The following is a 27,360-nucleotide window of genomic DNA, read 5'->3' as shown; positions in this document are numbered from 1 at the left end:
TGAAGAATGGGAGAATGTCTTTAGCATCTATTCATCTGACAAAGGAGTAGCGTTATCTTGTAGCTAAAATTTTTCCTGTGTCCCATCCAGTCTGCAGCCTCTCAGACCCAAGTAAACACACAGAAGCTTGTATTCATTATAACTGCATATACAAAGAACTCAAAAATCTAAACAGAAACTCAAACAACAAAACATAATGAAATAGGCAGCTATCAAAAGATGAAAAACAAGTGATCAATAAACACATGAAAAAAAAACAGGCATTCAGCCAGGTATGGTGGTGCATGTCTTTAATCCCAGCACTCAGGAGGCAGAGGCAGGTGGATATCTGTGAGTTTGAGGCCAGCCTGGACTACAGAGTGAGTTTCAGGAAAGACTCTAAAGCTACACAGAGAAACTCTGTCTCAAAAAAAAATCAAAAAGAAAAAAGAAAAAACAGGCATTTAACTTGGCCAGCCACCATAGAAATGCAAATCAAAACTACACTGGTATTATGTCTGATCTGAGTAGAATGACAGTTATAACCACAAATGCTAGCAGAGATGTGGAAAACGGGGAGCCCTTATGCACTGCTGGAGAGGGTGTAAATTAGTCCAGTTGTTGCAAGCCACAAGAACTTATTATAGAGATTCAGTTATGTATTAAAGCTACACTTTGACTGGCCAAGGGTCTGTCAAAAGGCAAGCCATTTATTATGAATATTTGGTGTTATCCAGCTCTTAATATTTCAGGTGTCTTCTGCTATGAAATTCTTACATGCACAGACCATTTGGCTAACAGTTCAGCTCCCCAGACCTGCTGAACTTCTAGGTAACTAACTCACCCTGCTGAGGCTAGGAGACAAGCTGGCAGGAGACACATAGCTTTTCTTCTTGTGCAAATGAAGCTCAGACCATCCCCCTGCCTGGAGACCTACCAGCTCTCCAGAGCAACTGACTGAGAACAAAAGAAGTTTTTACATATAAAGGTGGAAGGTAGAGCAACATTTCTGAGGAGGCAGAGAACCAAGGGCCAGAGAAAGAAAGGACAGGCATTTTCTGTAGAGCAGACAGAATGGCATGGCCAGAGAGAGGAAGACAGAAGTTTTGTAGACAGTAAGGCAGAACTCTTGTAGTGTCCATTAGTACCAGGAATAGAGAAGTAGTAGAGATGGAGAACAAGGAAACAGAGGACAAAGATGAGGCTGGAATCTTAAGAGCTTAGTCGTTAACAGGACTATGAGAAGGAACCAGATGGAACTAAAGCTAAGTAAACAGGATTTCAGACCAGAGAAATAAAGTAGATGGATAAAGAGCTTGGTGTATCTAGAGTTATTCCTGCCCTGAATGCCTGATGGAGCTATAGCTGTATTGATAGAATTTTGTCTTAGAGGAATAAAGTTAACAGACATAAAAGCATAGTGTACATAGATTTGTTTTTCCCTCAGATATCCCACGCCAGATGTAGTGAAATCCCTCGGACCCTGGTTATTCATTATCCAGTCACTATGGAAGACAGAGTGGACATTATCAACAACTTAGGAATAGAACTGCCACATGGTCCAGTTATATCACTCCTGGGTATCTGCTCAATGGACTCTTAAGTGAACACATCACAGAGATGTCCAAGGGTCATGCTGCTGCTGGGGCCATACTAATCTGAGTGGCATGTGCTGCCACTCAAGGTGATGGTGATGTCCAGGCCCACACTGCAGCCAAGGGCCATGTCTGGGTCCATGGTCCTACTATAGCCAGGATCTGTGACGAGATCCCATGTTACCAGCTGGGGGCCATGTAGATGTCATATGGTCTAGACTGCCCCTCGAAGCCATGTTGATGTCTGAGGGATGTGTAGAGATGACCCAGACCCTGTCCAGTCCTGGGAGAAATGGCCCTGCACATCAGTGGAGAGCTAGCCCTAGTAGCCTGGGCGTGGGAGAACTGCCCTCATCCCTTACCATCTGCCACAATGGGAGAGCTGGCCCCAACCTTCACCATAAGCATGGAGGAAGAACTGACCCTAATAATGTGTGCACAGAAGAGCCGGCTGTGACCCTCTCCTGAAGCGGGTGGTCATGGCGGAGGCCTCGACTAACCAATTCAGCTACTACCCAGGACCACATCCAGGGCTTTGAGTTGGCCCACCCTAACATCTACCCCACCTATGATCTGCTGGAGCTCATAAAGGGACCGGTCTGGTCCTGTGGAACCACAGCCACAGGATCTCCATGACTCAACAAACAGCAGGATATCTGAGAAAAGTTTCAGTGAGGGCCTAGTATTGATGGTGTACCGGAAGCCAGAGGCTTTGAACCTGACCAACAACTCATTTCAATGAACATTTGCAAGTAGAATTGTTTGGGCAGGAGGAGGGTGTACTTGGTGACACACCACAGCTCCCAAGGCTGCTATGACAAATGATGTGTGATGGAGAAGTGGGAAAGAGGGAGGGGCGAAGTGTTTTCTGTTGTTTTGTTTATTTATTTTTATTATCTTTTCAGAGGGAAGGTGACAAGGGTGGAGGACAGACATGGAGGACTGGAAAATGGGATGTTGGGTCGTAATGTAAAATTCCTAAAAGATCTGTTAAAAAAAACTACGCTTAAAAATAAAAAAGAATGGGCTTGTTTCTTCTAAAAGACCATGTTCTACCGAGCAAATCTGGTAGCTATGGCTACTTTTTCCTATTTTTCTTTTATTGAAAATAGATCTTTTTTTCATACAATATATTCTGATTACAGTTTCCCCTCCCCCAAGCCCTCCCACCTCCCTTCCCATCCAAATCCACACCCTTCTTCTTCTTCTTCCTTCTTCTTCTTTTCTTCTTCTTCTTCTTCTTCTTCTTCTTCTTCTTCTTCTTCTTCTTCTTCTTCTTCTTCTTCTTCTTCTTCTTTTCTCTCTCTCTCTCTCTCTCATTGGAAAACAGGCATCCAAAAGTAATAATATAATGAAACAAAACAAGCAAGCCAGAATAGAAACAAAACAAAAACAAAGAAACAAACAGAAGAAAAGGAGCCAAAAAAAAAATCACAAGAAACACACATAGTCACAGAGACACATATTCGCACACACAGATATCCCATTAAAAATGGAAACCACAATATACACATTATGGCTATTTCTTTATAAGAAATTAATTGTAAAGCATAGTTTTACATCAACTTGACACAAACTAAAGTCATTTGAGAGGAGGGAACCTCAGTTGAGAAAATGCCTCCATAAGATGGGCTATAGATAAGCCTGTAGGGCATTTTCTTAATTAGTAATTGATATGGGAGGGCCCTATAAGAAAGTAGGCTGAGCAAGCCAGTAAGCAGAGCCTCTCCATGGCCTCTGCATCAGCTCCTGCCCCCAGGTTCCTGCCCTGACGTCCTCCAATGATGAATAGTGCTGTGGAAGTGTAAGCCAAATAAACCCTTTTCCACCCAATTTTTTTTTGATGACTCTGAGGTGTCTCACCACAGCAATCCTATGTGAGGGCCAGGAAAGGCACCTGCTGCCAAACCTGATGATCTGAGTTCCGCCCCTGTAGCCCACATGGTGAAAGGTGAGAAATGACTCCCTCAGACTGCCTCTGACTTCCATTCACAGCACAGCACATGTGCACCCACACACGTGCAACACACACACACACACATACATACACACACACGCACGCACGCACGCACGCACACGTACACACACACACCAAGTAAATAAATAAATGGACAAATAAATAAACAAACAAATAAATAAATAAAGGAATTATCTGAGCTATCCTTAGTCAGCAGTAGATGAGAGAAGCTGCACCACAAGCTGTCTGATAACCGTCAGAGTTTGCAGGAGGCCACTGTTTTGGACTAGCCTTCTGCACCACCCTCCAGCAGACCAAACAAGAATGGAGTCACTGTGCCACAAGCTATATAATCCAACCGAGCTTTCAAACAAGTCAGTTTTCCAAATCACGGGAGAGCCCAGGCCACCTGAGTCAGTATGAAGTCACAAATGCCCTCCATCTTAATGCTCTAAAGAAGTTTTTGAAATGACCTTTTATTCTCATCTTTTATTCTGTTTCTGTTTTATCAACTCTTTCTTCCCCACAGAGCCAGTTTTCTAGACTAGGATCAACTGAACACTGTTTCCTAAAATGAGATACTGCCTAGTTGTAGAATTATAAGTAAAGCCAACTTGATTCTTACACCGATTTTGCTGTAATTTTGTATTTTAACATTATAAATAGACTTAGGAATGGAAAGAGGGCTGCTGAGACAGAGTCCAAATTACAAACTATATAAAAAAAGCAGCCTGACAACAGGAATTCGGACCTTGTTGTCAGTGATCGAGGACTCAGGCAAAGACCAGTGTAAGTAGATCCCATGCTGGACGATGCCCTGAAGATCCTTCTCGTCACTGACAATCATCTGCACCCTCCAGCCCTCCCATTCTGCATCTTGAGCCTGACTCAGTTGCAATTCACTATCTCATCAAAAGGACCAGGCCAAGTTGCTACCCAGGACTCTATGGGAATTTGAGGACTCCCTCATGACCAGTCTGTGATTCTATCTCCTGTGGATCTTCTATCTCCTGTGGATCTGTAAACCCTTCTTATGCAAGCGTGCATAATACTCCACATGAGTTTTGAGGCTCAACAAATTATCCCAGAGCTTTAACAGGAAGCCACAGTTCTGTTCAGGCCACCCCACCACAGGGGAACCCCGATTCCTTCTAGTAAAAAAAAGGTGGAGTTAGGGCCTAGGGTTCCTCTCATAGCAAAGGGAACAGGTTGCACTCTAGGGTTTCTGTGGTCTTGTATCTATAAGGAGTGGGGAGGAAGTGGAAGTTTGCAAAGAAACTTTTTTTTTTACAGTACCACATTTTGCAATGTTCTATAATGATCATTATAGAATCCAGCTCTCCTGAGACTGAGGGCTTCTTAGACATAGAGATTATTTTTGATTCATCTTTTTGATCTGGTGACTCGCACAGTCTGACACGTTATAAATGATTAGCTCCTTCATGATTGATGGACGAGTTGAATCTTCCTACATTTTGTTACTGTCACCCTAATATAAATGCGGAAAGAAAAAGGCTTTCAAACGTGTCCACAAAGATAAAGAGTATCCTGGCTCAGTCTTCAAAAGCACCCATCAGGAGGGAGTGATCATGCATACAGACAAGTTAGCTCTCTGCAACACCAGCTTGTCTCCGGAGGAATTATAAATCTACCTGCTCAATGGGAGCACTCTCACTAGACATATGCATAACACCAATTGCCAAGGTTTTGAATATGAGAAGTATCTGACATGAGAACAATGAAATTTCAGCTTCTGGTTGCTTGACAAGAGACACGTTTTCTTTGCAGATTTCAAAGACGTTAGAAATGTTTAGTTAAGACTCCAGATGGCAGAATACATTAACTTTAAGCTTTAGAATTATTAATGTAGTTCGCAACCATGCTGTCAGCTATTGTATTTTCTGATGTAAATGTAGTGCAAATAAGAAGAGAGATATCTCTGCTATTAAGTTTCATAATCCTCAGCTACCTAAGACTTTAAAAGAAAATTACCCTGGAGAGTCAGCCATATTCCCTGACACATTAGAAACTTAAAACCAATAGAAGAAATTGCTGTAAAGAGATTTGACGATCCTTTTAAGATTTCATAGGCAAAAAGATGTATAGGCCAAGCTAGTGTTGTTCAGTGGTTTATACATTAAACCAACAAGGACATTTAGATATATTTGCAACATTGTAAGGAAGTGTTATGTTCTTGAGAGGAATCGCGACATCTTAGAGTAGTGAACAGGGACCTTTTCGGTGTGTCCTATGTTGTATGTGATTTGCACATCTGCACCACAGTCCCAAAATTTGCAACCTAAACCATTCTCTAGAGAAAACTATCTGATGAAGATGCATATGCTATAATTCCTTCATTCAACATATATTGGCATGCAAATCAAGAATCATCACTACTATAAATTTCCTACATAGAAAATCTTCAAAACCAAGAAATTCCACAGAGGATATTGTGAGGAAAGGAATGAATTCAGCAGTCGGAGGCGTAAACAGTTAAGGAAATGTCAGTCTGATTGACTGCCAAACACATGACTTACAGAGAGCTGAAGAAACACGTCTCAGGCAAGGGGACAGTACAACTGATTCCACCACCTGGGACACATTTCATGATATGACGTCCAGCAGAAGACATGACAACCATCCTACTCAAACCAAGACAACTAGCCCTGTTATCTCCACATTCTAGTACACTTCTCGGGGTTTCTGTGACCTTTCCCTCCAAAAAATAGCTCGTATTAGTTGGCCAAAGACACCCCGAGCCTGGTGTGGTAGTTCAGGCCTGTAATCTCAGCATCTGAAAGGGGGAAACCAGAGGTTCGTGAATGCGAGGCCAGCTCTGGGGCTACATAGTGAGACACCACGACTCAACAAACAAAACGAAACGAAAAGGGATTCTGAGTGGTGGAAGACAGGGACTCAAGAGAAAGACTTGAAGATTTGAAAGATGGATTACACACTCACTGTGGTTCACTGTAGTGCACAGAACATCTAGATCAGTGGTTCTCAACCTGTGGGTCATGACCCCTCCAGAGGGGTCAAATGACCCTTTCACAGAGGTCACATATCCTGCATATCAGATATTGACATTACAATTCCTAACAGTAGCAAATCACAGTTATGAAGTAGCAACAAAGATAATTTTACGGTTGGGGGTCACCACATGTGAGGAGCCATACTGAAGGGTCGAAGCATCGGCAAGGTTGAGAACCTCTGCTCTGGGGAGTGTTAACGGGCATGGAAATTAGTTGCCCCTCTAGCTGCAAACAAGCAAAAGGCATCTGATTCCTTATGCAAGCTCCCCTCCCTCTATCTCAATATCATTCGAGAAAATACCAGACGGCCATATTAAGAGAGTCTGGTGTCCACTTTAGTGTGTATTTCTGCGATTCCGTGGGCTATGCACAGTGACTAGATAATATAAGGTTATTTGGTTTCAATTCATTTTATTTCCAATCCTCTGCTGTCTAAGACTTGAAAAGAAAATTACCCTGGAGACGCAGATTTCTCAACACATTAGAAACTCAAAACCAAACCAAATGAGATTTTCTGTGTAAATAGGATCTAGAGTTAAAACAGTTTCATCTTAAACAAAGCTAAAGAATGTCCACTTTCCCATTTTCTTATGGGAAATCATTCAAAAACGGAAAAAAAAAACAGAGGGGGACTTTAAAGCAAAACTAAAATCTTTGCAGAAGCAAGAACTTTTAGCCCCAGATTGCGCCATGTGCATGGACTACTTAATGTGAGTGGGCTACTTAAAAGGAGCCAGGACCCAGTGAAAACCAAGTAGGAGATGGGATGAGAAGAGGTGGTAGGAAAGAGGTCTCTGTGCTGGCTACTATTACCTTAACTTAACGTAAGCCACAGTCATCTGAGAGGAGGGAGCCTTAACGGAGAAACTGCTTCCATAAGATCAGGCTGCTGGCAAGCCTATAGGACATTTTCTTAATCAGTGATAGATGTGGAAGGGCCCAGCCAGCCCATTGTGAGTGGGGCCATCGTTGAGCTGGTGGTCCTGGGTCCTGTAAGAAAGCAAGCTGAGCAAACCATGGGGAGCAAGCCAGCAAGCAGCACCCTCTATAGCTAACAGCATTGGCTTGTGCCTCCAGGTTCCTGCTCTGTTTGAGTTCCTGTCTTGACTTTCTTCAATAATGGACTACAATGTGGAAGTGTAAGCCAAATAAACCCTTCTCCTAACCGTCCTTCTGTCGTGATGTTTCATCATAGCATAGTAACCCGACTGAGACAAGGTCTCAGTCATCAAGTGGCGCATAGGTGGGAACCTGCAAAGTTCTGACTGGACCAGATCACACCTCAGACATTTGTGCCCACGGACTCTTTCACTGTAAACATTGGAAAATGCTCGGCAGAAGACATTTAAATTTTGTCTCACACACTAGTAATTCTCAAGAGCTGAAAAATCCAGGTTGATTTTTTAATGAAAGCCTGTGGTCAGAGAGATAAGAAGAACCTTTGGGTCAAGCCCCCGCCCTCAGAGTGTTTTCCAACACTGCTTTTCAGCATAGGTGATAGGCGAGTAGCTCAAGGACACCAACGTTAAAGGGATACAAGCCTATCCCAGAGTCCCCCCAGGGGAGTTTTACAAGACAGTCTTCTGAACGTGACAGGCATTGTGCTCAGCACTTCAATTTCTCCTTCTGTCCTGGGAATACAGAAGACCAGAACCCCAAGGCCTTCAGTGGGAACTGGAAAGACCCCTAACTGGTTCAAGTGTGAGAATCTGGGACTGCTGGAGCTCAGCCATGAATGGGATTTCTGTATCACCCACTCCGAGGGACGAATATCCCAGAAGGTGGAGTGGAAAGAATGTAAGAGGCAGAGGAAGGAGTGGCGTGAGGCAGGGCACTGCACAAGACCTGTGTAAGGCTGGACCTGTCAACATCCCTCACGGCAGAGAGAAAGGCCCTTGAGCTCCCCATTCCCAGAACCTATACCCAAGATCGTGGTAATGGGGGAGAGGATTCTTCAAGAGGCCTCACCCATCCCTGAGTATCAGTGGTCACTTAATGCTTCTATAAGTAATCTTTCAACCAGGACCCAGCAAGCAACCCTAATGAAACTCACTGGGTCATCAAAATAAGTAATGAAGACATGGAAGAGGAGTGGGGACGAGGGGGGAGGACAAAGCAGATCAACAGGAGTGGGGGTGGATATGACAGAAATACGTTACATGTACCTATGAAAATGCCATGATGAAACCCATTATTATGCATAATCAACACATATAGTAAAAATAAATGAACTAAAAAGATGCCCGAGCCCCTACACTTAGTGGTAGTATTTGACTTGATCTGGCCAATAGAAAAACTATGAGCAGAAATTACACAGTTTGGGGCCTAAGACAGTGGAAGGAAGCTCTAGTTTATTTATTTATTTATTTTTATTTATTTATTATATATACAGTGTTCTGTCTGCATATACACCTGCAGGCCAGAAGAGGGCACCAGATCTCATTACGGATGGTTGTGAGCCATCATGTGGTTGCTGGGAATTGAACTCAGGACCTCAGGAAGAGCAGCCAGTGCTCTAAATCCAGCGATCCTCCTGTCACACAGAAAGATGCCTTTCTGGATGTGTAGTGGGTAGACATTCCAGCTTTGATCTGGAAGTTCCAACCCCCATTGAGACTTTGGCAACTGTCACGCCTACAAGGCGGGGCCAAGGGAGGCGCCTGGGGACCCGAGATCGGGATGGGCCAGCGCTCTCTCTGTTCTGGGACCCTGGACGGTGGAGGTGGGCCAAGTAGAGCTCCAGAGAACACCGCTGGACTGTGATACACCTTCCCCAGACCCCGCGACCTACCTATCCCTTAATTTGTAAGTTACGCCATTAAATAAATCTCCTTTTAACTACATGGAGTGGCCTTAATATTTACACCAATATCTAGCGCTCACGTGGGGCAAATTCCAAAGGCCTGGGTGGCTCCCACCCTCAGCCTCCTCCCTGGCTAGCGGGTACCTAAACCTGCCTACAAAGTTCCATATAACCAGGGACCGCCTACAAGGTTCTTAGCCAGCAAAAGAGGCACTCCCCGCTTCCTGAGTGCCGGCTCCAGCTCCCTCCATCTGGACTCCAGAGAGCTGCAGTCAGCCAAGATCACCAGCAGGCCCTGCTTTGGAGCTGTACCAACGCCACCTAGCCTGCTTGCTGGTGCTGTAACAGTTTATCTCCGACTGGATAATTTATAAAGAAAAGAAATTCCTCATGGAGAAGTTGGGAAGCTGAAGATGAAGGATTTCTTGTTGTCATAACATGTGGAGGGTTTCATAGGGCAGAACTGGGAGGGGGAGGAAGGGAGGGAGAGAAAAAGAGTGTGACAGAGAGAGAGAGACAGAGAGAGAGAGAGAGAGAGAGAGAGAGAGAGAGAGAGAGAGAGAGAGAGAGAGAGAGAGAGAGAGAGAGGAGTCTGAAAAGGAGAGGGAGGAGGAGAATGAATGCCTACTCTATAACAGAGCCACTGTCAAGATAATACCAATCCATTCAATCAGGGGTCTCCTGACCTGAAAACAGTGAACTTTCCATTACCATCTTAGTAGCACTTAAATTTCAACATGAATTTTGGAGGAGCCTTTTAAACCCTAGTAAGGAACTGGCCTCAGAGGGAGCAGTGGTTTACCCCCACCCCAGCAAAAACTTAAAGAGAGGCTGTTGTGGGAGCATGAAATAAATGTTTATATGATAAGCCACTGAGATGGGGGGGGGTTGTCATCAAATATTAATCCCAACTTAAACTAGCGCGGGAATCTGAAGCAGAAGTGGAGAGACACAGTGTTACAAAAATCTACAGCATACAGCGTTGACAAGGAGGACGAGACAAGGAAGGACGGTCAGCTGTTGGATCGCCTCAGGTAGAAGAAAACAAACCATGCGTCCATGAGACCAGAAAGAGAGGCAGAAAGGGGTTGGTTCTGTTTATGAGTTTATAGTCAGCCATTTCAAAAGAGAACGAGATGAATTTTAGAAAGTCACTGGGCTCCCTGGCACAGAGGAAGGAAAGAGAAATGACAAGTGACAACAGTCGAAAGCCACCGGGTATTTGCTCTCTGGGTTTAGAACTAACCGCCGCTAGAATTAGGAGAGAATCTAGTGTATAACAATTCAATTGGAGACATGTGATCCACGATTAGAACTTGGGTCCCTTCCTTGGTCTAGTGGGTAAACTTGCGTTGCACATGAGCAGAAAACTGAAACCAGTCTCTGATAACCTTCCTAGAGAGCTTTAATTCCAAGTACACATTCCTAACCATTAAGAAGCTCTATTTCATTCTTTTCAAAACTGTATTATATTCTCTAGGTATCAAATAACAGATGATAAAGCAAAATTAACTAATATTTTGAAAGATCTGAATATAAACAGTTCATCAAACAATTTGAGTCAAAGATTAATACAAGCTTAAATTGCCAAACGCTTTGGAAATGCAGACAGTAAAAGCCATCACGCGTTAGCCAAGTGTAGTGGTGCACACTATAGTCCAAGCAGTTGGGAGGTACAGACAGGAGGGTCAGAAATTCAAGGTCTTCCTTGTCTACGTAGTGAGTTCAAAGACTGAGCTGCAGGAGACCTTACCTAAAAAATTAAACAACAAACAGACAAACAAACAAACAAAAACACTCACAAGAATGTGTATGATCAGCCGGGCGGTGTTGGTGCACGCCTTTAATCCCAGCACTCAGAGGCAGAGGCAGGCGGATCTCTGTGAGTTCGAGGTCAGCCTGGTCTACAGAGTGAGTTCCAGGAAAGGCGCAAAAGCTACACAGAGAAACCCTGTCTCGAAAAACCAAAAAAAACCAAAAAAACAAAAAACAAAAAGCAAACAAACAAAAAAAAACAAAAACATATGATTTACCTAAGGCAGTACCTAGAGAAAATATCAAAGCTTTAAGTATGTAAGTACTAATATCACTAAATATGAACAGGGGGAAATTTCAAAATATAACATCAAATTAAAAAACATGGAAGAACAGCAGAGCCAAGAAAATGTAGGAAATAAAATGCAGAGGTCACTACTTAATGAGTCAAGGGAAAGCAGGGAGATTGGAACCTGAATTGTACAATATCCACACTATAGAGTACGATCAAGCAGAAAAAAAAAAAAAAACGAACCTTGGAAACATTATACTAAGTCACAAAAATCCATCAATTCTGCAGTTCCGTTTCTATGAAGTGAAAGGCAACTGTAAAAATAGGAAATAGCTTAGTGCTCGCTGGGGCTTGGGGTTAAGTGCTGGGGAATGTCTGAAAGAAAAGGCTAAGAGGAAAAGAGCTTAGGTGGGGAGAGTATTAATTACTTTTCTGTGGCTGCGATTAGACACCATGACCAAGCCAACTTACAGAAAGAAGGGTTAATTGTGGCTTCATGGTTCCAGAAAGATCACAGTACATTCATATCACAGAGTCAGGAAACTGGTCGTGGTGGTAGATGTGTAACTCTGTGAAGATATTAAAACTCAGTGAAGTTTGTATTTTAAAGGAGTAATCTGTGTCTATGGGACTTAGGACTGAATATATCATTTAAAGGGATGGGATATAGCTCAAATGATAAAGTGCTTGTCTGATAGGCACAAGGCTCGGAGTTCAATCCACAGCACTTCATTAAACTGTGTGTGGGGATGTCCATCTATAATCCCAGACCTCAGGAGATGGAGGCAAGAGGATCAGGAGTGCAAGATCATCCTTAGCTATGTAAGGAGTTCAAGGTCAGCCGGATACATATACATGTACATATGTATATACACACACACATATATGCATGTATATGGAATACATATTTCTTAAAATAGAAGTCTTAAAGCCTACATTTCCATAATTCTGTGCATAGATTAGAAAACTAGATGATATACAGAAATTGCAAAGAAAAAAATTACCAACATTTCCCCCTGTGAAGCAAAAAGCCAAAATGGATGATTACTAAAGAAGATACAGAGCAAGTTTTTAAGTAGCAAATACTTGTCCTTCAGGACATTATCAGTCCCAGCAGGTTCTCTAGGGGTAAAACACTTGAAATTTGTGCCCTACACATGACAAGACATTTGCCATGTCTTCTCCAGCCTGTTTATGGAGTGGCATTGTCAGGAACTGGAGCAGTGAGGATAGGTGTCCTAGATTCTATTGCTCTGATGAAACCATGACCAAAGGTAAGCTGGAGAAGAGTTTATGTGACTTACACTTACTTCCACATTGTAGGCCATCACTGATGGACACGACAGGAACTCAAGCAGGCCGGGAACCTGGAGGCAGGAGCTAATGCAGAGGCCATGGAGGGGTGCTGCTTACTGGCTTGTTCCTAGTGGTTTTCTCAGCTTGCTTTCTTTTTCTTTTTGTCTTTTTTTTCTTTCTTTTCTTTTTTTTTTTCCTTTGGTTTTTCGAGACAGGGTTTCTCTGTGTAGCTTTGGAGCCTGTCCTGGAACTCACTCTGTAGCCAAGGCTGGCCTCGAACTCACAGAGTTCTGTCTCTGCCTCCCAAGTGCTGGGATTAAAGGCATGCACCACCATCGCCCAACTTCAGTCTGCTTTCTTATAGAACCCAGGACCACCAGTTCATAGATGACACCACCCACAGTGGGATAGTCCTTCCTATGTCAATCACTAACTAAGGAAATGCTCTACAGCTGGATCTTATGGAGGCATTTTCTCAAGTGATGTTCCCTTCTCTCAGAAAACTCTAGCTGTGTCAAGTTGACATAAAACTAGCCAGCACAATGGGCCAGTAAATCAAGCTTAATTCACCCTGACTTTGACATAAGTACATGTCAACCAAAGGTAGCTCCCCAGACCACTTCTATTTTTTAAGGGGTTGTTTAACATACAAAGAAAAGCTCCAATTTCAAAAGTGAAGCCATCTATGTAGACTGATGTTTTTTGGGTTCAGGAAGGCAAGGCCGGGGCAGCTCGAACTCGCTATGCAGCAGAGAAACTTTTTTTCCCCTACCTCCAGAGTTCTGGCATGTGACACTATACCCAATTTTATTCCTTGCTGAGTATCAAACCCAAAGCCAGGCTTTGGGTATGCTAGGCAAGCACTCTACATCCTCCAGATAATTTTTTTATATTTATTTATTTATTTGTGTGTGTGTCTGTGTGTGTGTGTGTGTGTGTGTGTGTGTGTGTGTGTGAGAGAGAGAGAGAGAGAGAGAGAGAGAGAGAGAGAGAGAGAGAGAGAGAGAGACATTCAGGTATTCAGTTGTGTATCTATGTGTGTGCACAGAGGCCAGAAAAGAGCATTTTGTGCCTTCCTCTATCATTTTCTATCTTTTTCTTTGAGGCAGGAGCTCTACCTAAAACCAGAACTCTTGTTTTCTCAGCTAGGCTGGAAGAGATCTTCCCATCTCTACCCCACTCAAAGATCAAGTTTCAGGCCTGCACAGGATGCTCAGATTTTTATGTGAGTACTGGGATCCAAATTCTGCTTCTCACAATTATGCAGCAAGTACTCATACCACTGAGCCATCTCTTCAGCCCCTAATTAATAATTATACATTTATCTTACTTATTGTATGCATACATATGGGCCACAGTGCACATGTCTATGGCCAGAGGACAACCTTGAAGAATCAATTGCCACACTCCAGCAGCACACAGGCTCCTGGGATTGAGCTCAGGATGTCAAGCATGGCAAAAAAAAAATCACCTCTGTCTGCTTAGCCACCCCATTAACTCCCCCAAATTTTAAAATAATTCATTCATCTTTCTCAAGGTCTTGATGTAAGGCCATAATAACTTACCCTTTATGGGAAGGCCTGTAGAGGCCCATTGGCTGTTTTATGACATGCATCCCTACAAGGATGCCAGGGGGCATGGAGTTCTAAAAGTGAAAGATTCTTACACAATAAGGAGAGGGGAACTGCCTGGCCATGAGTGAATGAATTACTGGATTGATTAACAATGCTACTATTCTCACTCTGTGAATGGCCATATAAAAACTAGGTAACCTTAATGTGATAACCCTAGATGCACACTAGCTGTACTGTTTCCACTCATCAGGCTGTAGGTCCAAGGATATGAGATATCAAATAGATGGATAAATATTAAGATGCCATAGCCATCCCTAGGACCAAGAGTCCTCAGTCCTACGATCATGTATAACACAAGATAGCAGTTATAACACAACAAAAATACCTGCACCTATTTCCAAATATTTGGGGAAGAAGCAATACCAGCCTAAGTTGAGAACTACTATATCATACATTAGTTCTTCTACAGATGGTAGGGGCAAGATGATCTCCACTGAGAAGCTTTATTTCATCCACAAGGCCCAAGACACATGCTTCTCCTAGTTGCTCCCAATATGAGAGGAGAGTAGGCATATGGAGAGAGAGGTAGAGAGACTTACATACAAAAGAAGCCAACTGGCACAGATACAAACCCTTCTCTACCTGGATTATATAACAACAGAGATGAGGTAGAAAAGCCCCAGGATACAAGCACAAGGCAGGCACTATGAAAATAACCTATAAAGCACAAGAACTCATTTGGCCCTGCCTCTTGCGCATCTGTCTGTCTTCCCAGCTCATTGGCTGGCTTCCACCCTCAAGAAAACCATTTCCCTTCCTTAATAAACTGTCTGCTGCTGTCACTATCTGTGTGTCTCTGTTCTGATTCATTGTTTGGAGTCACAGCACCTAGAAACCTCAGTAGGTGGGGTCTGGACTCTGATCCGCGCCTAATAACCAGGACACCCCACTTATTTTAGCCTTAACTGTAGCACATGCCGCAGGCATTACAATTGCTAACTTAACCCTCCCCACACTGTCTCATCGTAATAGTCCCTGGCATCCTAAGGACAGGGAGAATGGTCAATGTGAGGTCCGGAACCCGCAGTGTGCCTTTGATACACATGGCAATAAATACATTTTGACTTTTTTTTTTCAGTGCCACAAATCCAACATTGGGTTTTGTACATGTTAGGAAAATGCTCTACCACCAAGTTATGGCCCCAACCCCAGTAAATATATTTTAAATAAATGATACTCACAAAATAGCTCTTTATCTAAGGAGAACATAGCTGGGGAAAAGTTTGATTTTTTTTTTAGTTCATTTAAGTTGTTTTCCTAGATGTTTAAAAGTTACTCTGACTTGCCTTTGGCTGTGGCCTTTTGCTTTGGTTGTGTTGGGAAAGGTAAGAGGTTGTTCTATTTCGGGGTGGGTTTTGTATGTTCGCTTGCTTGCTTGCTTCAGATAAGGTCTTGCTTTGTAGCCCAGCCTGGCCCTGACCTTTCAGTCTTCCTGACTCATTATGCTAGGATCCCTAATTTGTTTTGAAAAAGTTGTGACAAGTTATTTACTCTTACATTTTAATTTCAAAATAATCTTCTCAATAGTTTCTACGTAAGGAGCCTAAATTATTTGCACTAAAATTTATTTAGAGATAAATAACATTATATTAATTCTTCCATTTTATTGAAGGTTTAACAATCTGATTAGAGATCTAATATGTTACCAAAGAAGCATGTTGTATTCCTGCCAATCAATTATCCTTGTTAATGCACCAAAGCTTAAATAAAAAAAAGAAAATATAGCGTGACTAATAACAATTGAAGCATAATTGTATTTCAAAATGAATTAAAAGAAACAGAACAAAGGAAGATTAATGTCTATCAAAAGCAATATCACGATATTCAAATTTATTCATAACCTTTTCAAAGCACCAGAAAAATGTTCTTACCTAATCTATGTACAAGATTTATTTTTCTGCTCATTATATCTAAAATATTAATGTGCTTTGTTCTAAACATTTGCTATAAATTGAATACATGGAATATGAAATCCTTCTCTGGAACAGGAACTGTCTCTGGGATCTCAAGTCCATCATATCTTCTTCTTTCTCCTGTGTACACGTCTCCATGGCGACTGGAGAGGCACCAAGTTTCAGTTTGGTCTTACTTAGAAAGATGACCCCAAACTGACACTTGATCCAGGGACGTACAACTGACTTCGGATCTTTAAAATTTGGAGCTGAAAATACCTTAAAGCCCGACTCTCTTTTGGAGATAGAGATGTAAATTATCAGCTGTTACGGCAGCAGTCATGTTTCTCCTAGTCTTCTATGAGAAGACAAATGACAGGCATCAAGAGTAGAGAAATGAGTAGGAACTAGTGCCCCTTGCCCCTGTGTTCCTAAGATCCTAAGCCAACTGTGGTGGATGTCATGGGTTAAATCCATTCTCCTTGTTTAAGCTAGTGCAAGCTATTTGCCATTTATAACCAAAAGAGATCTGGCTGGTGAACACGTGAAACGGTACCAAGGATGGGGGACTTTTAGAGATATCTGCTTAATAGCTCTAGTGCCATTTAAAAGAAAAAGAAAAAGGGTCTGAGCCTGGAGTAGTGGTACAGGCCTTCAATCCCAGCACTCAGGAGGCAGAGGCAGGTAGATCCTATGTTTAAGTCCAGCACCGTCTGCAGAATGCATTTTAGGGCAGACTGAGCTCCATAGTGAGACTGTGTCTCAAAAGCCTGAGCCTGGACTTTTGTGTGTGTGTGTGTGTGTGTGTGTGTGTGTGTGTGTGTGTGTGCGTGCGTGCGTGTGTGTGTGTGTGTGTGTGTGTGTGTGTGTGTGTGTGTCCATAGCCACATTCTCCTCAACCCCTTCCTCTGCCTCAACACCTTCATCTAGAAGATCATCAGTGTAAAAGGCAGCAGAGCTTGGTGAAATCAGACTTGAGACTGAAAGATTACATCAGCGCAATGATGAGGAGGGGCCCCGGTGGATCCCACAGTCAGCTCAACTAGGATATCATGAGGATAGGGAACTGACTGGAGGCACAGGTCTCTCTACATAGCAATCAATGATGGTTCTAATTTCAAGTGCATCCACATGACAAAACACCTACACTCTGCCTTTCAAGGGTTTGTCATTGTTTTAGTTTCTGTTGTTGTTTTTCACCCCTATAGCAGAATCTCTGACGTGAACATCTCAAGGAGGGTGGAATATGTGTTCTGCTCAGTTCCAGAACCTCTAGTCTGTGGTTACTTGACCCAAACACTGGGGCAAGATGCTGTGGCAGGAAGAGCCATGTGTGAAGGGGCTTCTTGACCTCACTGCAGCCAGGTAACAAAGAGGGAGACAGTAAGGGGGCATGGACAAGATAGCCTTCAAAGGCCAGTCATCAGCGTCCTAGTTCCTGGGATGCCAGAAACCTCCCAAAACAGCACCACATGTTGCAGAGAAGAGTTTAAACCAGGATCCCAAAGGTTGGGGCAGACAGTCTCATATTCAAACCATAGACAGCATTTTTTCCTGCAAAACTGTTGCGTTTTCATAAAATGCCAGCTAATGAAACATACTTTCGCACAGGTGGCACCATCACAACTCCATAACCACTAGTTTTTGAAAAAGCATTTGATTGGAATTGTATAAAAGGGTGGGGAGCCAGGAGCCAGGGTGAAGAAGGCAGAACCTCTTGAATTTTATTTGAAAAGGAAAAAAGAAAGAAAGAAAAGAAAAGAAAGTGCTTTGCACTCCCCCCCCCCCCACACACACACACAAACTGCTTCATTCAAAAGGCAACTGGAGGCAGCAGGAGTCTATTGAGGAAAGAAAACGTAGACGAGACTTAAAATAACAGTGGCGTAGGAGCTACCGTGGCCGCACACAGACAAGAATGGAGAGTGGCTAAACCAAAGGAATGTGCATCATGATTCTTACCCAGCAAAAACCAGCAATTAAAGAGATATTTTTAAAGAGTCATAATAAGCCATTTAGAGTGAGTTGTATCCTGAAAAAGGTAAAGTAATATGCCTACATTCTGATCACTTCAAGAATGTGTGCTTTCCTGGGAAAGCTCTAGAAAATGCTGTCAATGTTTAAAAGGACTGTCACTTGATTCTGACTATGAAAACAATACATGCTATTTATGGGAAACGTAGAAGTAGCAGAGAGAGGGAAAGACGAGGCCAAACAGTCTGTACTACATACTTCGTTGTAGTTTGTAACCACTAGCCTTCTGACGAAGATTCATGTATATGTTAAACAGAGAAAGGCTCTGAAGCATGTTCATTTTGTTTAATTAGTATACATTGGTTGTACAAAAAATAATGGATTTTTATCATGACATTTTCACCCATGTATGTCATGTACTTTGGTCACATTGTGGCTCCACCTCTTTCTCTGGACATTCCTTCCCTTCCCATTGACCTCCTTCCTGCCCCCTTCTGCTTTCAATTCTTTTTTTTTTTTTAATCATTTAAAAAACATTCCACAAAGGCAAGAAAATGTAAAATTTATTTTTTGAGTCTGATTGAGTTTACATAGCATGATGACATCTCCACTTCCATCCAAACATTGTCTTTTTCAAACTTTCTCATAAGGGCCATGGATTTCCAGGGACCAATCTTCATGCCTTGCTGAGTTCTTTTTAAAATAACTTCTACTCTGATAATCGGAGGCATCCACATCTGCCGTGGGATGAATCAGGATTGTTTCCCCAGAAATATGATAAGCAATAAATCATTGCTGATTAACTTCTGACAGAATAAATTAAGAATTTTAGTCCTGAATGAGACACTTAAAAGCCAGCATTGTTGAGAAACGAAAACTAATTTCTTTTAAGCTGGAAGTTCCCGAGTAGAGTGACATTAAAATTTGTCTTCCAAAGAGGAACACTATAGAAATTGAATGAGAGGCTTTGATATATGTGTAGGCCAACAGGAGGGAGCTAGCCTGGGCAAATAAGGTGTTATAGCGTGAACGTGAAATGTCTCACACAGACTTGTATTTTTGACCAGGTGGTCCCTAGCTGCTGGAGAAGTCGTAGGAAGTTGTGGGAACTTTAGGTGAGGCAAAGCTGGAGAAGTAGATCATTGTAGGTGTTGGGGGGGGGGCTCCCTCAAATGTGAGCAAGCTGTGTCTCAAGCTCAAGTCCGCAGCCACTATGCCTTCGCCATCACGGCAAACTGTACATTCTGAACCATAGACCAAAATGAATCCTCCCCTCCTTCCTTAATTTGTTTCTGTCACAGATTTGGTGACCGTGATGAGAAAAGCTAATATGCAGTACACGTATATGGAATCTGAGCTATCAGTGACCATGTTGAGGGATAGAGGAGGCCACCCGTGATAGGAGTGATAGGTCCGTTTCAGGAGCCGGAGAGAACGAGACCAGCACGGGGATCTTCAGAACCAGCAAGAGCCAAGGTAAGAACGAACGTATCTGCGAGCAGACGTACCAAGTCTTCAAAAAAGAATAAATCCACCAGCAGCAAGCATAGGGCTGGGACAAGAATGAAGAAAACAAGGAAAAGGATGTCTACACAGTTCTGAAAGACAAACCCACCTCCCAACCGTCACTTAACACTCCTCCCTTGATACACACAGACGGACCGGGAGCACCTGATCCACACAAATGAACGGGAGGACTCGATCCACACAAACGGAACGGGAAGACTTGATTGATACACACAAACGGAACGGGAGGATTTGATACACACAAACGGAACAGGAGGAAGAAGAATGTAGGGGAGGAAGGACCTGGAAAAAGCAGGCACTGTTCTGAAATTGACTATTTTAACCTAAAACAAGCCATTTAAAGTTAGAAAGGTAGAGACGCGCTTTAACTGGCATGTTCAGACTCTTCTGTAGTAGCCAACAGCTGAAAAGTTTTGAGGATTAATTGTAGAAAATAAATTTTATCATATGCATCTGGATCATATGCAAATCTTTGCTTTCTTTTTTGAAACAGTTGTCTCTAGATGTAGCCCAGAAAGACCAGGAACTCATAGAAATCCTCCTGCCGCTGGGCGGTGGTGGCGCACGCCTTTAATCCCAGCACTCGGGAGGCAGAGGCAGGAGGATCTCTGCGAGTTCCAGGCCAGCTGCGAGGCCAGCCTGGTCTCCAAAGCGAGTTCCAGGAAAGGCGCAAAAGCTACACAGAGAAACCCTGTCTCGAAAAACCAAAAAAAGAAAAAGAAAAAAAAAGAAATCCTCCTGCCTCAGAATGCCAGGTGCAAGGATTTCAGGCGTGTGCCATCATACCCACCAGTATGCAAAGTTTGGATTTTGCTACCCACTAGATAGTGAATATATTTCCATGTCCTCAGTCTACTTTATATTATAATATATGCACATGCAATATTATAATTTGAACATTTATAAGAAATAAAAATAGCTCTTTACAATACAAGTACTTGTCCCTACCTTAGCTCAAAATCTCCTTAGGATCTACCAGTCCCTGATTACGTCAAGTTCTGCAACAGACATTGGCACAAGTTCAGCCCTGTTTTTTAATTCTCTTCCGCTGCATTACTTACTCTTCTATGTGACCAAAGACCAGACAAAAAGCCACTTAAAGCAGGAAGCATTTCTTTGGCCATCTACCATGAAAAGATATGATTCAGCAGGATGGGGAAGGCATGGCCACAAGAGCTGGGACAACGAGGCATAGTGCGATAATCAGAAGTCAGAGGAAGGACTACCAGCATTTTGCCCATTTCCTTTTCATTCAGTCCTGTACCCAGGCTATGGAATGGTGTGGCTCAAAGTCAGGGTCTGTCCACCCCACCCCCTTTAATGCCTCCTTACTTGAATTCAAATTATGTACTTCGTGTGTGGAAATCATATAACTGGATCTTTTTCAAATGTGCAGGAAAGGGTTAATATGCTTTCTCTTGAGGTGGGTGCTGGGTCTATGTTAAAGTTGGAGACATGCTGGAAGAAGAGGCCCTTATGAATTTCAGTGACACACAAGCTGGAGCACATGGTTGGGAAGGGCTCTTTCTCTTTGCCTTTTTGTCCTCCTGTGTAATGGAGATATGAAGATGCACAGGGCAAAGACTGTTAGCAACAGAGCTTTATGTAACTCTAGTTTGGCCCTCAGTGATGTGAGGACTCTAAATCCTTCCAGGTCAGCACCCATGAAAATCATAGATTACACACAAAAAGAGTGACACATTAAATTAAAGAATCCAGGCACTCTGCTTTCTATCTAAGTACACAAGCATGGCCTGGTGCTTTGGAATGGCTCTCCCCCTTCAGGGGAGGGCTTTATGTACACATGCACTCCCTGCTCCACCAACAGAGCATTGCAAAAGTCTAAGAGTTTCAGAGAGATAGTAATTTCCCTTTGACCTCTAATTTATTATCGATGCCCAAATTAGCTTTTGTAAAAACCTTTATAATGAGGTGCTTCCCTGTCCCCACAAAGATTATATCTGACTTCCCCCGGGCCCTTTCATTTTCATTTTCATTTTCATCTTATGAGGTAGGGGATGGCACGGGGAAAGTATAACCCTCAAGGTCTTTAGTCTGCAGCTTAGGCAAGAAAGAAAAACAATTAAAATTACAAATGCATAAAATTAATCTGCTTCCTTAAAACTAGATATTGCCATGGAGACCGGAGCAGGATCTGTCTCCATGGAGATCTGGATGATTTTTTTTCCTTTAAATTATTATCATTTGTTACCAGTTGTCAATTTGGCCAAGGAACAGAAGAAAATGAATGAGTGAGTGAGTGAGTGAGTGAGTGAGTGAGTGAGTGAGTGAGTGAATGAGTGAATGAACTTATCTTACATGAGAGATATTATTAAAGGCAAGTATAATTTGTTCTGTTTCTTACTTTTCCAATGAGTGGGAAGATATTCCAGGAGATAATTTTTTCTCAGCTTGTAACTTCTAATGGAAACATCTTATAATATGGTTCCATAAATGCTACAGAAAGGAGTGAGCAAAGATGACTTCGAGAGAAGGTATTTCTAACTCAGAAGCAGCAGGCTGAGACAAGGGTGATGGGCTCTATATATTCCCACTCTAGCTGTGAGGAGGAGGCGAGTCTTAGGCAATGTCATAGGCCAATCATGGACTAGAGGTATCCCTCAACTCCAATCCTTGATCATGTCTGCCATACACAGCTATTTTGAATATATTTAGGGAGGTCAAACAGACTTCTATTACATGTAGGATAGAGAGATGCAGGAAAAACCCACATGTTTAAACAACGATGAAGAGTAAATCAGAAAGTCTCCTAGTTGCACACTTCATTTGTACCTGCAAGTATGAAAGGTCCCTGATGAAACTCTCCATTGAGAGGTCACCAAAATGGTAAGCATAGACCTTAGGTGTGTAACAACTGAATTTAAAAACCACTACTAAATATAATTTAAGAAGAGTTTAAATGTCTCATAAAATAAGGCAATCAGAAGCTAACAATCGTGTTTGCTGACATTGTTCATTCCTAAGTGTGCTCTCAATGTTATGCTGCCTTGCTAGCATAGATAGTAAGTGACAGGTTGGTTTTGTGAAAAGACAGCAGGGTGTGGCCAGCTTCAGAAGATGCTACTATGTCTGAATCTTTACAGTAGATTCTCCTTAGTGCATGTTCTATAGAGGTCTCAAAACACTCATGAGCATCTCTCACAGAGGAAACAGGTTCAGGTTCCTGTGACCTCCTGGCCACAGTGGATAGCCTTGCTTTATAGGGGCTCCTGTTCGTTTTCTTGTGACTTTAGGGATGGAAGCGAGGGCCTCCCACTTACAAGTCAAGCACTCTGCTACTAAGTTACATTCCCAGCCCCTTTGTCCACCTGTATAAAGACATCTTATTTGACATATGTGGGTGCTTTATCAATATTAAACGTGCCACCAACAACTAGACTTCACACACAAACAAAACTTGTCTAACACGTTTTCTTCAAAAGACACATCACACACAACCTTCTCATGCTTGGAGGCACCAGGAAGCTCTTCATCCTGGTGTCTGTGAGCATGCTAGCAATAACATCACCAAAAAGCACAGAAATGTGAAAGAGAGAAGGTAGCATAAAACAGACTACAAGAACAACATCTGTGAGAGAAGAAAGAAGGCAGAGTTTTGCCTTATTTGACCTCACTTGTGAACATGCACATTGAGGGGGAAAAAATTGAACCTTTTTGCCTCTCTACACATGTGAAAAAGACGGGGGCAGGGGGTCTCTCAAGTACTGATTCTAATTCACAAATAATCATCACCAAGTAGGTGAATTTACGCAAGAAATCAAGGAAGTCCTGTTAAACTAGCCTGTTAAATCCCTTGAGAACACTGACAATGTCTTAATATATATAATTTTGTGCTAACTATATACCATACTTAATGTTAAAGGGTGAGTTATGCTCATATAATAATCCTAAAACTACTGTTCTGCAATGGCAGAAGTGGTCCTGGAGCCGTCACATCACTTGTCATATCACATAGCCACAGGGCTGTCGTTAAAATCCAGAGCTTAAATTTATCTAACACATTTTTTTTCTTGTGCTATACTGCATAGGGTTGATTATCATGTATTATTGTTCACTTTTTCTGCTCTAGATGTAAATGTGCACTGTCTAGTTTTATGTCAACTTGACACAAGGTACAGTCATCAGAGAGGAAGGAGCCTCAAAAGGCCTCCGTAAGATCAGACTGTACACAAGCTTGTAGGGCATTTTCTTAATTAGTGATTGATGTGGGAGGGCCCAGCCCATTGTGGGTGGTGCTGTCCCTAGGTTGGTGGTCCCAGTTCTATAAGAAAGCAGCCTGAGCAGCCATGAGGAGCAATTCAGTAAAAGCACCCCTCCATGCCTCGGCACCAGTCCCTGCCTCCATGTTCCTGCCCTGTTTGAGTTCTGGTCCTAACTTCTTCCAGTGATGAAGCTGTGGAATGTGGAAGTGTAAGCCAAATAAACCCTTTCCTCCCCAAGTTTCTTTGGTCATGATTTTTCCTCATAGCAATAGATAGCATATGGAGGACAAAGTGCTTTACAAAAAATTGTCTCAATGATCTTTGCTTCTCTTTCTGCATCCTAATATGTAGTAAAGTATATGGCACATAAATACTTGCTGAGCTGAATTTAATTCTTCTCCATTTGAACCAAAGGAGAGCTCTATGCATGTTCGGGAATGGCTGAAGTGACTTCTAGTCCTTTCCTACCCTTCTTTCTTGCCAGGCCCCACACCTTGCACATTGCTGCTCTGCTGTTAATATCCATGCTGTTTACAAGTTCTTCAAAGCAGCAGTAATGCAGAAGGCAGCCGAAGTGCCATCCCATTAAAAACCTTTCCTCATCAATAACTTATAGAGACGATGTCTATTATGATCCAGATCCTTGTGGTATAACAGGTCCACGGAAGAGCTAAGTGTTCTGCTTAACGGTCATGAAATAAGATATGTATGAAGCCGAAAGATGGTACTCAGGACTCCACCCCTGCCATAAGCAAGGATACCATCAATGTGAAGAAGTCTGTTCCCATAATGAATTGTATTATTGAAAGGGTCTGTTTCCCTGGGTAGCTTTGGAATTTGTGCCTATCTAACCTCTCACACTGAGTTTAGCGTAGGCAGAGAGAACACTTTGGAAGGAGAAATAAAGGAGGAAGGAGTGGGCTTTGGAAATGTAGTGAGTAGACAGGCTTTCATAAGTCTGAAGAACAGAAATGGCAGCATCACCAACAGTGCAGGAAAGGTTGTGTCCAACCAGGCCTAAAGTCGACATCGTTCATCTCTCTTCAAAGGCAACAGTGTAGGGTAGACAAGAGTTGTGACCTCTTTCCATTTCGGTCTTCTCACTTCCCTCCAATATTACAAATATCCCCAGAGTAATTATTCTAAGAAACTTGACTGTCTTAGTTAGGTTTTCACTGCTATGAAGGGACACCATGACCATGGCAACTCTGATAGAGAGGAAAACCTCTAACTGGGGTGGCTCACTAACAGTTCAAAAGTTCAGTCCTTTATCATCATGGTGGGACATGGCGGTGTGCAGGGAGACATGGTGCTGAAGAGGTAGCTGGGAGTTCTACGTCTTGCAGGCAACAGGAAGTTGACTGAGTGTCACACTGAGCGAAGCTTAAGGAAAAGAGACCTTAAAGCCCTCCTCTACAGTGACACACTTCCTCTAACACGGCCATACCTACTCCAACAAAACCACACCTAATGTGCCACTTTCCTATGACAGTCAATTACATTCAAATGCCCACGCCCCCAAAAACTATCCACTTTTTTCTAGTGCTGGCATTGCGGCTATTGGCCACGTTAATGAGAGGAGAGAGAGAGAGAGAGAGAGAGAGAGAGAGAGAGAGAGAGAGAGAGAGAGCCTAAGTGAATTCTAAGCACAATCTCCAAATCACAGAAGACCAAATGCTTAAAATGCTTCCTGAAGTCTTGAGAGTACCATCTTCAGAAGATGGATATAGAAGGAAATCCTTTGGGCTGTTCAATTTTCCAGGAGAACACACAACCCTGGATCTTTATGTGGATTTTAAGTGTAACCAAGTAATTAAAAAAAGAAATTAAGCAGAGTATACGCCAAATTGCACTGGCCTTACCCAAGGTGAGACTAAACTTTGCTACCTCTGGCTGGAAGGGTCTTCATGAGTGATGGCCTGCGGGAAGCTGAGGGACTTCTCTCAAATGTGTCCCCCTCCCCAAGCATTGGCAGCGCTGCTCCTCTGCCTGGCTTTCTAATAGGACTTCCATTTACAAGTAAGCATTGTGTCAAGGGGGCGACTTTCAAGCCTGTTAAGTGACTCCCACTCCTTTCCCCTGTGCAGACAGCTGAACTCTGGCTGGGGCAGGTCCTGGTGTGTGCTGGGGAGCAGTCCTGGAGAGTTCTGCTCACTTCGATATGGCCCCTGCTATGTGGAAAATCCGTTTCCCCTCTCTCTTCTCCGTACCACTTCTCTCTTGTTCGTTTTCCTTATACCTTCACTCCCCTTTTCTTTGATTTTTCTTCTCCTCTTCCCCATTCTCTCTTCTCCATTATTGTTTCCTGTTACTCTGTTAGTCTTTCCCCACCTCCTGCGGGATCCTTCTCTCCTCCCTCCCTAGGACCCATGAAGAGCGAGTATTTGGCTCACCAGGAATACACCAACACTGGCTTCGAGTATTTCTTGTGCTGAGAGCGGAGGGTTAGGGAGCCTTTGCGCTCCAGCAAGTTCGTGGGTCCAATCTCATAGCAGTGCTCTTTACTGTCAAAACAGTCCAGACATGCGCTTCTAAAGGTCCCCATGCCTGCGCTCAAGCTGAGAACTGACCGGGTTAGACTTCCCTCAGCACCAGTCCTGCTCTGCGTAACAAGGACTAAGATTCTGCGTCTCTGGTCTCCTAAGCAACGGGGGGGGGGGGGGGGAATCAATAGAGAAGGCGGAGTCAGTAGAAGGTGGGGTTTCTCCGCCTTTACTAACCTGATCATCTGTCTTCTGATTACTGATTGAACTACATTTCCCAGGATGCAGTGAAAGTAACAGTCTGCACAGACTTTGGAAGGCGGGCTGCATGCTAAGGATTTGTAGTTGCACTGGCTGGCTAGCCTAACCTAAACAAGGGGATAAGGGCAGGTAGTGCAGGGAATCAGTTAAGTGAAATAGCAGTAGCAGTTGTTTTGACTGGCCATTTGTTACCACCACACCTCTGCTCACAATTACGTTTGACTGAAAGAGAGCAAGAGAAAACCCCCGTCCTAGAATATGACCTCCCTGTACAGCTCTATTGCCTGCCAAACAGTAGAGCCATTCAGCAAATGAGATGAACAGTTTGAGCAGCCAAAGGCTCGGTTCCAGGCCCAGATGCCAAGCACTGCCTTCTTCCTATGACAAACAGCGCCAGGATGGAACTGTGCAGTGTGGGGGAGGGGAGGAGCAGAGAAGGGACTTAGTGCCTTTGGAATATGGAGACCAAACTACTGCTAGGCAGTTTAGGACCTGGAATTCAACTCCCAGAGATCTACCAAGATCTTTATAACTTCTGACATTTTGTGACAACACTAATTCTTGTCATTATTGTGTTGTGTCTTCTTAGTGTCAAATGGACAAATGTGTATGATATTGGCTACCCTTTACTCAGAATTCCACAGATCCCAGAAGGTA

At 43.0% G+C, this 27,360-nt stretch overlaps 1 protein-coding gene across 4 annotated transcripts in view; it reads right to left on the bottom strand.

The window, feature by feature from the left end:
* Cfap95 (cilia and flagella associated protein 95) overlaps window positions 1-26,588 on the bottom strand; it is a 97,443-nt gene extending 70,855 nt beyond the window's left edge. For 2 of the 4 annotated variants that reach the window (XM_059259624.1, XM_059259629.1), the window contains exon 1: window positions 26,353-26,588. In XM_059259624.1, coding sequence (XP_059115607.1) covers window positions 26,353-26,504 — 152 coding nt within the window. In that variant the 5' untranslated portion in view covers window positions 26,505-26,588. Of the gene's footprint in view, window positions 1-7,376; window positions 7,460-26,352 lie in introns of those variants that run through there. The other 2 variants (XM_059259615.1, XM_059259633.1) reach the window with 2 other exon arrangements.
* Window positions 26,589-27,360: the final 772 nt, after the last annotated feature.

This window comes from Peromyscus eremicus, chromosome 1, assembly GCF_949786415.1.
Source record: "Peromyscus eremicus chromosome 1, PerEre_H2_v1, whole genome shotgun sequence".
In the NCBI taxonomy this organism is placed as follows: Eukaryota; Metazoa; Chordata; class Mammalia; order Rodentia; family Cricetidae; genus Peromyscus; species Peromyscus eremicus.
The sequence above is the reverse complement of the archived record's forward strand: the minus strand, read 5'-3'. Positions and strand labels throughout refer to the sequence as shown.